General features: G+C 28.4%; 1 protein-coding gene across 1 annotated transcript; it reads left to right on the top strand.

The window, feature by feature from the left end:
* The first annotated feature begins 3,999 nt into the window (after positions 1 to 3,999).
* On the top strand, positions 4,000 to 9,699 carry LOC100570104 (SHC-transforming protein 1). The gene is made up of 9 exons (XM_003247511.4): positions 4,000 to 4,177; positions 4,276 to 4,403; positions 4,506 to 4,576; positions 4,649 to 4,709; positions 4,778 to 4,951; positions 5,022 to 5,307; positions 5,382 to 5,525; positions 5,621 to 5,730; positions 9,374 to 9,699. Exons 2-9 carry the CDS (start codon positions 4,305 to 4,307, stop codon positions 9,614 to 9,616), a joined length of 1,188 nt encoding a protein of 395 aa, XP_003247559.1. The 5' UTR covers positions 4,000 to 4,177; positions 4,276 to 4,304; the 3' UTR covers positions 9,617 to 9,699.
* Positions 9,700 to 11,090: the final 1,391 nt, after the last annotated feature.

Here is an 11,090-nt window from a genome sequence, read left to right as displayed (position 1 = left end):
CGATATATATACCGTGAACGTCTAGTGGCGTATAGTCTATCAAAGTGGTCAAATTACCACGGCTAGAACTTTTAGAAAACAGATATACCTACTTAAAACTTAAAATTAGTATCATATTGAGAAATACAGAAAATAAGTAAACTTAACTTTACAAAAAAAAGAGGTCAAGGGGGGGGATCTATCACCCATATACCCCCACCGTAAATACGCTACTGGCCATGGCCGTATTCAGGGGGGGTTGAACCCGGACCTCCCCCCCAAAATTACATTGAAAAACATTTGTATTGACTTTCTTTGATAATCCCGAAAATCGTGAAAATAAAAAAAATATTTTTATCCAGATAATTTTTTTGCTTTTAAATCCAAAAATAGAATATGTACAAATGTACAGTTGTAATAAATATAATAAGTCGTTATCGTTATCGCCAATCGAGGTTTATGATCGCGTCAATGAATGAATGTTTCGTGACAAGTTTAATATCGTTATTTTTAGTACCTATTCAGTATTCTTCGTGTTTCGTTAGTTATCTTATCAGAAGATGTCGATAATGTTTAATTCTAACTCTGGTAGACGAGCGTATTATTTCTTCATTTGGATTCCAGTCATCACCGTATAAGGAACTTGTCAAAAACCTATTGATAATATTTGATTCCAAATATTACACCTGCTGTTGACCTTACTGGAAAAGGACTAGCAACCTTAATAATGAAAAGTTTGCAAAATAGCAGCATTAATTGCCAGTTTCTAGTTGGTCAAGACTACGACGGTGCCTCTGCCTTAGTGGTTATTTACATGGTGCTCAAGAATACATAAAAAAAGACTTTCCCATGGCTCTTTATGTACACTGCAGTGCTCATTCACTCAATCTTGCATTGGCAAACGCCAGCTCATTGCCCTCAATAAGAAACTGTATAAGCACTATTCAAACTGTCAGAACTTATTTTCGCTCTTCTGCTCAACGTAGTGAAGTATTGAGAACAACTATAATCGAAACTCTTCCGCAGACAAGACATGGCTCGAGGAAAATGATGTTGCTTTAAAATCAAACTATGGTTTGTTGTAAATTTCATAATTTTTTTTTGTTAAATAAATACAGTATAAATAAAAATAAAACTGATATATTTTGAATAATAATTAATAAAGTAAATTTGTATTTGTATTGGGACCTATAACAATTATAATATGGTCATATATTTAATTCATATTCTTGAAAACTATGTTTTAGTTTTGTATTAAAATGAATGTATTGATTTTACAATGACGTGTGTTTTTTTTTTAAAATTTTTTTTATATTTGTGTAATTGTGTCTGTCATCACCTTTTGGACTGTAAAAATGCTTAGATTTTCTTCAACAGTATCTTTTCTGATAGGAAAGTGAATCTAGTTAGTAATTTGGGGGGTCAAAAGTAAAAGTTTCTCAGTAGTTTTCAAAGGCGCCATGAAAAACAAAAGAAAAATTAAGGAAAAACAAGAATTTTTACGCAAAATCTGTTTTCGAGAAAATTGATTTTGGTTTTTGGCGTAACTTTAAAACGAATGACTGTAGATACATGAAATTTTCACTAGTTTCAACGTAAATAGTTAATTCTGTTAATAAAATTTAAAAAATACATAAGCACAGTTTATTTTTATAGTAATTTTAATTTCAAATTTAGACGAAATTATATATTAAAACACCTTGAATAACTATTTTAGTTATTTTGTTGTGATTGTCTAATATTATTCGTGGGTAATTGAAACTTCTAAAGTATACTATTATGTATCTACTTAGTATCTTGGTTTATTCATTATTGTTGATGTATAACGCGTTGTAAGTAAGTACCTAATGAATATTGTAATATGATTAATTTGGAATTTATTATAGGTATACCTATTATAGGTCAGTTTTTTTTTAATACCATAGAATCTGTGGCATAGATAAGCAGTGCTCGAATTGGGAATTATTAAGTAGAGGAGCTCAATCCAACAATTTATAAACTGCGTTCCAAGAGCAAAATTATTCAACGCAGACTCGTGGGGGGCTTAGCCCCCACACCCCCCTTAACCAGTTCCTAGTTTTTCAATACAACATTTCGCCTTAGTTGCAGAATTTTCTACTCCAAATTTCCAAATATAACATATTTAACCGTATGTGCCTATGTAACATGTAAGTGAAAATGGATTTATATTTTATTTCGAAATGTTTATTGATAGAGATAATACCTTTATACCTACATATTTCGGTAGGAAATAAAAGATTTATAATTATCAGTGATAATATCTTAATAATTATTTGTACTATAGACGCATACCTATGTCAATTGTGAACACTAGGTCACAGATATTTACAAACAAATGCCAAAATCAATTTTTATTAAAATTAAGAATGGATCTAAGTTGTTGTCAAAGATAAACCTAATGAAAACTACATTTTTTAATACAAAAATATTAATTGTCATCCTATTTATGGTTTTGATTAGTGAAGTTCAACTTTTTTGACTCATGACCCACTGTTTTTGTAACAATATTTTCACGACTTGGGTCACCTTTGTAAGCAATGAAAGAAAAAAAACTTTAGCTTTGACTAATATCCCGTGCATAAGTGTGCATATTGTTCAATTCATTCATAACTCTTTCGAATTCATAATTTATAACTTATTTTTTTTTTGCAGATTTTTTATAATACAATATAGTTTATTGTAGGTACATAATCTCTGTGAATTACTAAACTAGGCATACACACAAACAAACAATAATAAAAAATTTAGCAAGGTATTAGGAAATCTACACCAGTTCAAACGGTGTCGCTACCAAATCTTGGGTCGCGTAATCTATAAAAATGGGTCGTGACAAGTCTTTTGTTTTAAAAAAAAAGGTGGGTAAGTGGATGTCGCTCTGTTGTACATTAGGTTACAATTGGGTCACTGTATAATGGATTGTATTAAATTTGAATTCAATGATATCATATCATTGTATACGAAAAACGATTCTGAGCGGAGACGGTTTGTCGGTCTGGATATTTTATATTGTTATTATTTATTTTATCATGTAAGTTGAATTAATATTATAATATTGTAAATTTTTTATTCGTTTCTATGATGATAAACAAAGCGTTGGAAATTAAAATCCCATTTTTAGCGTTTTTTAGTAATTTTCCGGTGGTTTTTCCCGTGGCATTAAATAACTATTGAGAAAATCGAAAAATGACCTCTTTAAAGTACCATCTTGATCCAATTTGCTAAAAGATTAGGTACTATATTATGTTGAAATCGAAGCATTCCTTCAGGTAGATATTTTATATAAAAAAATAAAAAAAAAAAAAACACCATTGTAAAACCAAAAAATAAAATAAAATCATGACTAACCATAAAATATAAATTATATAAATTAAGTATTTAACTATGTCTACGACAAAACAGTATAGTAATAAAAAAAAATTAGTAAAAATTAATATATAATTTTACATATTTAGTAAAAATATATAATCATTCGTCAAACATATTGAGTTTTATTCGAGATGGAAGTGGTAGATATTATTGCGTCTTGATATTCCATGATTATTATTTGTCCATTTTCAAGTATAAGAACTTTCTGCTATTTTTATTTGTATTCATTTAATTACAACTAAGGTTGTATAATATATTTTTTAATTTAAAACTTGAATTATCCGCTAGATCTCGCTTATAATTATATTACATATTTTTTACAATAAAAAAATAAAAAAAGTCTTTAACTATAATTCATAATGTAAAAATGCATCAATTATTTATAAATAATATTAGATATATTAATATTAAAATACATAATATTATTTTATTTATATGTCACATAGCGCTATCTAGCGGATTTATATAAGTAGTTATAACTTGGATGAGGAGCATACTATAGGCAACTCATTATACCACGATGTATTACTTACATAGTGCATTATATGAATCAGCCAAGTCTAATAAGTCTGATACGTCTGATATGTCTGATTTGATATGTCATGGAATTCCTTATCAATGGCTAACTATGCCTAACTTCATTCACGTGAAAAGTTACGTACTTTAAATATTATTTTCTTTGTTTTATAAAAAATTGTTTCCATTTCATTTTTATTTTTCAAATAGTTAGTACATCGATTGTAAAAGTCTTTATAGTAATAATTATGGAAAACGATTGGTACCCAAGCTTTGTTGAGTAAATATTTCATTTGTAAGTAATTCAGTAATTGTATTTAAGCATATTATTGATTAAAATAGTATACGATTTGTTACCAACATATTTTATATCTTATTAATAAACAATTTCAGAAATACAGTTGTTACTTGTATAAGTTAAAATGCCAGACTCATGGGGAAGTTTCATGAACAAGCCAGCAAGAGGTTGGTTACATCCAGACAATGTTATTACGAGAAGTAGTGTTTGCTACGAAGTTCGAGTAAATTTTAAGAATTATTGATTTTATTTATTTAACATTTTCTTCAACCTCATGATTGTTTATTAATTGAAAGAATTTAAATATTTTCTTTTTAACTTTTAGTATATTGGCTGTTTAGAAGTACTGACATCTATGAAAAGTTTAGATTTTGATACACGATTTTTAGTAGCCAAGTAAGTTTAAATAATTGTTAAGTTCTTAAAGTTTTGAAATAGTTAATTTTTATTGAAAATATTTTTTCTTAGGGAATGTATAAATAAAGTTTGTGAAGCAGCTGGATTAAAAACTGCTGACAAAAAACGAAAAGTAAATTAAATTATTTCTTATAGTGTATAAAAGTAATAAACAAATTTAAAAAATGTTATATTTTATAGGTGGATAAAAAAATTTTAAGACTTATTGGTGACCATTCAATTATGGATCATGCAGGATCAAATGTTACGTTATCCATATCTAGCACATGTTTGACATTAAAACTTAGGGATTCACATGCAGTCATTTCTACACATGATATGCCTAGGATATCTTTTGCATCGGGGGGTGATGCTGTAAGAATAATTCAATTTTAAACGATCTTATATTTATTAAATATTTTTTCTTTTGTATGGTTTATTTTAGGACACAATAGACTTTGTTGCATTTGTAGCAAAAGACATAAAAGACTGGCGTGCATGTTATGTGTTGGAATGTGGAGAGGGTGAATTAGCACAAGATGTTATTACAACTATTGGCCAAGCCTTTGATTTACGTTTTAAACAATTTTTAACAAAACCTGCACCAGTTTTGAGCTCAAGCACACGAGATGAGCGAGAATATTATAATGATCTACCGGGAAAGTCTCCTCCAGAAACTGGTCCACCACCTGTTCCACCACTTCCTTCATACCATGATCATCGTAATAGAGGTTAGTTAAAGACATTTATATTTTTAATTATATTCTTAAAGTAACTAATAACACTGAATAAATTATAATTTTAGAAAGACTAGTTTCAAATAATTTAATAGATTTGAATTGTGAAGCACCTCCACCACCTGTACCACATCCTGCTCATAACTATGTAAATGATTTTGTAGTTGGAAATAAAAACCACAATTCACAACCTCGTGATGTTTTTGACATGCGTATGTTATGTTATCATGATAAACTTTTAAAAACAAATATGTAAGATAATCAATGTACCATTTTCTTTTTTGTGTGTTTGAATAATATATTTTAGAACCTTTTGTGGATCATGAACCACTGCCAGTAATGGTACCAAAATTACAAGATGAAATTTGGTTTCATGGCAGTATTACAAGACAGCACGCTGAAGCATTACTAAAACATGTAAGTAGTATGTAATATAGTATAATATTATGCTCAAGAATAAATAAAAGAACCAATAACCTTTTATGGATATTTTTTTCCGAAGGAAAAATATGCAAAACAAATCTGTAGAAAAAAGCAGTAGACGAATTATAAAGGTTTAGGCCAGTGGTTCTCAACCGGTGTGCCCTGGCACAATACTATGCCGCAAGATTGACTAGGTGCGCCGCGAGAAATGTCTGATATTTGAGATTATGCTGTTGAAAATACCAATTTATAAATGTGCGACAATTAAATTTCAATTAATTGTGCAGATAAGACAGCGATGCATATGTATGCGCATAGCCACGAGTGATGACTAATTTTCTTGCATTAGAGCAGTCCTTAGGGAGGGACGAGCATGGCCCAGGCCCTGGGCCTTGGGCTTTTTGCTTACGTTTGGATGCATCGCGTTTGAAAAAAAGGTGGTAAAATTGATTTAAAAATCGGTTTTTGCCCTGGGCCTCTTAATTTGAAGTTAACATGCATGTGTTATCTCTGTCTTACAAATGTGCCAAATAGCTAAAAACTGTTTGGCACATAACAACTTTATTCCCTCTGTATTCCCGAAATTCAACAATACATAGGGAAGAACTTTGTGATTTTTTGGATAACACAAATACAATTAAAGTTATCAGTTTGAGAACATCGGTTTTTTTTTCATTTAATTATTAAAAATGATTGGTAAGTGTTACCAAAAAAATTAAAACACTGTCACAGATAAAGTTCTTCCCTATGTGTTGTGGAATTTCGGTAGTATAAATACGGAGAGAGTAAAGTTGTTACCCGCAAAACAGTTTTTTGCTTTGTTGTACATTTGTAAGACGGATACAAACATGTCTTTTTAATCTATTACATCTTAATAATTGTTCTTTAAACATTTTCAGTTTTTATTTTTATTTTGCATATTCTTGATTAATAAGTACTTAATGTTGTTGGATTTATTCTTTTACATTCATTAGGAGTATACTAAATAACCAATATTTAAATAAAATTACAAGGATAAATAAATTACTTTTTAGTTATTTCTTACTATAGCACAAAACATTTTGAATATATAAACAAATATACCTATATACCTATTAAACATTATATTGTGATTCATAAATAAAATATCAGCCCAAAATTAATGGTTGTCACAATATGCGTACATAAACAGGTAAATGTACCTTTTTGAATGAATTGCGTCCCAAACATAATTTGTAATACTTTTTTAACCTACAATTTCCAAACTGATTTTATATTTTTTTATTTTTTATAAAAATACCTAATATTATATAAGGTTTAATAAACTGCACTAAACAACATTAAATTAGGGTTGCCATACGTTGTAGTTTAGCTGTGACCGTACCGGTTTTAATAGAATATAGCGATAAAGTGTTTTGGGACGGCCAATTGTGTTTTGAAAAACATGCCAAACTGGTTAATCGAGGAGTAATGATATGATTTTTTCCATGAAAATTGAATAAAAAAATGTTTGCTCCGGCTTCAGTAAAATGAAATATGGCAATTGACAATTCTACATTAAATAAAATATTTATTAATATTAACATATTTTATGACATAAGTTTTTAGTGGTTTACAGGTACGTTAAATATTACGCACTATTGCCAATCTGTGATGTCATTTTTGATTTTAGAGTGAATTGACCTATTATCAAACTTTTAGGTAACAAAATTATCTGTGCCTTCTTGTTGGTTTTTTAAGTGAGTTATGAGCATTTTCAAACATTAATATTTTACATGCTGATAACTCACTTTTTTTTTTTTTTAATTTTTAAGCGTAATACACAATCTCTATCGACTAGACACAATAAGCATATATGATGAGAGTTACAAATATTGACATGAAAATTTGATGAAAGAAGCCACCCATCGATGGCACTTCCTATGAGTTTTATTAATTTAAGCTTATCTTAAGAGATCACGACACCACTTACGCTTCAGGCGTCTGGGGGGATTACCAGGTATGGAGAGAGAAGATAAGTTTTTTATGGGATCATTCGGGTGGTTATTTAGTTTGGAATGGAATCTTTTGTAAAATATTTTGGCTTCGTCGTTAATTGATTTGTGTTTGGTGTCAGTATGAAGGGTGTGATTAGACACATAGGGAGGAGCGTTCATTATTTTGAAATGTTTGTATTTTTAGTATGTTAGACTTTTTAGCGTTTCCCCAGAGTTGGAGTCCGTAAGTCCATATGTGTTTTAGAAGTGTTTTGTAAATCAGGAATTTGGTTTTAATGGGAGGGGAGTTATTATTGCTTATCAAGGGTTTGAGGATACGGAGACAATGATTCAGTGCTAATCTTTTAATTCTAATGTGATGAGCCCAGGTTAATCTTTGGTCGAGAGTGAGCCCAAGATATTTGTCTTTTGGAGAGTAAGGGATAGAAATACCGTAAAGAAAAACTCTAGGACAGGAAGCATGTTTGAGAGTGAAGGTAGTATGGACAGATTTGCTTTGGGATAACTCACTTAAAAATTAAAATATTGTAAAAAACCAACGAGAGGGCACAGATTATGTTGTTACCTAAAAGTTTGATAATAGGTCAATTCACTCTAAAATCAAAAATGACAGCACCCTATTGAAACTAGCAAACAAAAATTTGATATGTCGTACGTTTGTAAGATGGAGACAACATATGCGGGTACGACGTCCTCTTAAAACCAAAATTATAAAACATTAAATAAACAAATTACAACAAATTACTGGATATCTGTCAACTGCGACTCTAAATAACAACCAGAGTCTCACGTCCAATACAGTTAAGTACTTGAAACTCAACCTAGATAACCATGTACCTACTAAAAAACTGACTCTTAATGCCCCTTTGCGTTTGCTCAGTCTTCTTGTATCCAAAAATTGTAGCACCAATCTTAAAAATAAAAAAGAACAAATATTCTTAAGCCTATTTGGACTTGTGAACTACAGGTCGGGAGCATAACAAAAAAATCTAATAGTAACAAAATTCAAGCTTTTCAAAATATAGCACTCCAATGTCACACCATACATCTACCAAACACTACTTAATAATTTTAATATGAAAACTACCAATGAGAAAGCATGCCTCTCTTATACGCGCTTTCACAAGCAAATCCATAATCATCCCAACCACTTTATAAAGGATTCCTCCACCCTAACACTACCAGGAAACTCAACGTTGGTGATAAAAAGAGGTGTTGCGACTTAATTACTTCAAATATAACCTATATCCCTAATAATCAATTAATAAATTTAAAAAAAACCAATCGAGGATGAAATTCATTCAAAAAAGTTTTGTTCACCTGTTGGTGCGCAATTTTGTGTGTGCCCAAAATGTATTAAAAGTATTCACTATTATGTCTAAATAGGTACTATGTAAATAATCCAATTTCATGACTGGGAAAAATTATCATTTGCTCTTATGTATAATAATAAGTTCATAATTAATTTACTGTAACTATTGAATGCCGAGATAAGTGAAATGAAACCTTAATACAAATTATTTTATTTGTATACATCTTTGGGCTAAAATAAAAATAAAAAATAAAAATGTTAAAAGTTACAAAAATGTGTGAATGATTAGTAGATAGATGCATGACAAATATTTATAGTAAAAACTTAAAAAATGTGTTTGTTTACATAGGATGGTGACTTCTTAGTAAGAGAATCACAAGGATCTCCTGGACAATATGTATTAACAGGTCTTCAAGGTGATGTAAAGAAACACTTACTTTTAATTGATCCAGAAGGTGCAGTTAGAACTAAAGACCGTATGTTTGAAAGTGTCAGTCATTTGGTGAACTATCATAGTGAAAACAAATTGCCTATTATGTCAGCTGAAAGTGCACTCATTTTGAGATATCCAGTACCACGAACTAGATTTTGATAGTTTTATTTTACCTAACCCATTCCAACTATAAAACACTGATTTACAAATAATACATTTGGGTGTTTAAGTACTAAATAATATTTATAAATTGAATAATATAAATTATAATAATGTTACAATAGTATATGTACTATGTATTAATTTGTACACATTAACCAGTGGTGTTTTTAAGTTTTTTTTATCCAAATTCTTCCTTATTAAAATTTTGTGAATGAGTGAAATTTAATTTAATAATATTATTATATCACAACAATATTTTAAATCACTTTTAAAAACTTAATTTTAAAAAAACTATTGAAACTTTTGGTGAAGATGTTCTGTTTTTTTGAAATTTTTATTTTATTGATTTTAAATACAAATACATTTTTAACCATAAAAATATATTATAATGATAAATCATATTTATAATTGATATTCTTTTTTTTTACTTATTATTAAAAGGCTAAAAAACAATTATAAACTATAAAATAGTGTTAACATTGATTATAAATACACATGATGTGTATGATGTGTCAATGGCATTAAACACTCAAATTTGTCTACAAAACCGCTGGTGTATTGTATTTATTATTTAAGCTTATAATTAGACCTTAACATATGTATTCATTTTTACTCAATAGAATATATTTTTAGGTCTACAAATTTAGAATTTTTGTTATTTTTAAAGAGTAATGCCACAGGAGTGGTATTTATACATACATATAATAATCCTAATAGTCCATCATTTAATCAATTAGTCATATATTAGGATGTTATTTTTAAAGATTGTTAGTCTTATATTTTGTGTAAATATCAATATATTTTAACACATTTATATGATTGTAGTTTCATTTGTTTAAATTTAATTAAAAACTATTAATTATTTTGTTTTGTTACCAATTAGTTATAATTATATAGATATAGTTAATTATTTGTCTTGTATTTTAATACCTATAAATAGATAATCAAAATAAAATAAATAACAAGAGTTTAACATTTTCATTTTTTTAGACGATTCAATTAACAAGAATAAAAATACTTAATTTGATAAGAAATATTACTATAGTTGTAGTTATGAACTATGAAGCAAATATAAAAAAATCAACTAAGTGTTTAAGCATAATATCTGTACATTAATTATACCCTACTTTTTCCTATCTGACTATTCATTTGATTAAATTATTTTTTTACAAAGTATGAAAAAATCATATTAATGTAGATATAAACTATTTTCATTAAAACAACCACGTTTTTATAATGATATTCAAAATTTGTTCAATCACAGTTAAAATAATACATTTGAGCTATTTATATTTATATAAACTTATTCACTACCATTATTAATTTTCTATATATTTATCCTAAAATGTTTGAATCATTATCAATTTGTGATTAACGTATGGAAAGTAGTACATTATTATTTATGAATATACAGGATAAATGCATTGAGTAATACAATGTATGTGTTTGTTGTAAATAATGTTATAAATTA

This window comes from Acyrthosiphon pisum, chromosome A1, assembly GCF_005508785.2.
Source record: "Acyrthosiphon pisum isolate AL4f chromosome A1, pea_aphid_22Mar2018_4r6ur, whole genome shotgun sequence".
NCBI classification, from domain to species: domain Eukaryota; kingdom Metazoa; phylum Arthropoda; class Insecta; order Hemiptera; family Aphididae; genus Acyrthosiphon; species Acyrthosiphon pisum.
Note: the sequence above shows the minus strand (reverse complement) of the source record. Positions and strands in the feature narration are given on the sequence as shown.

What these genes read in the sequence shown, in the direction of transcription:
- LOC100570104 (XM_003247511.4), top strand. Translation starts at nt 4,305, where the DNA reads ATGCCAGACTCATGGGGAAGTTTCATGAACAAGCCAGCAAGAGGTTGG. An exon ending in ACACGATTTTTAGTAGCCAA is followed by an intron (nt 4,577 to 4,648) that starts GTAAGTTTAAAT and finishes ATTTTTTCTTAG; the next exon opens with GGAATGTATAAATAAAGTTT. An exon ending in CTGAAGCATTACTAAAACAT is followed by an intron (nt 5,731 to 9,373) that starts GTAAGTAGTATG and finishes TTGTTTACATAG; the next exon opens with GATGGTGACTTCTTAGTAAG.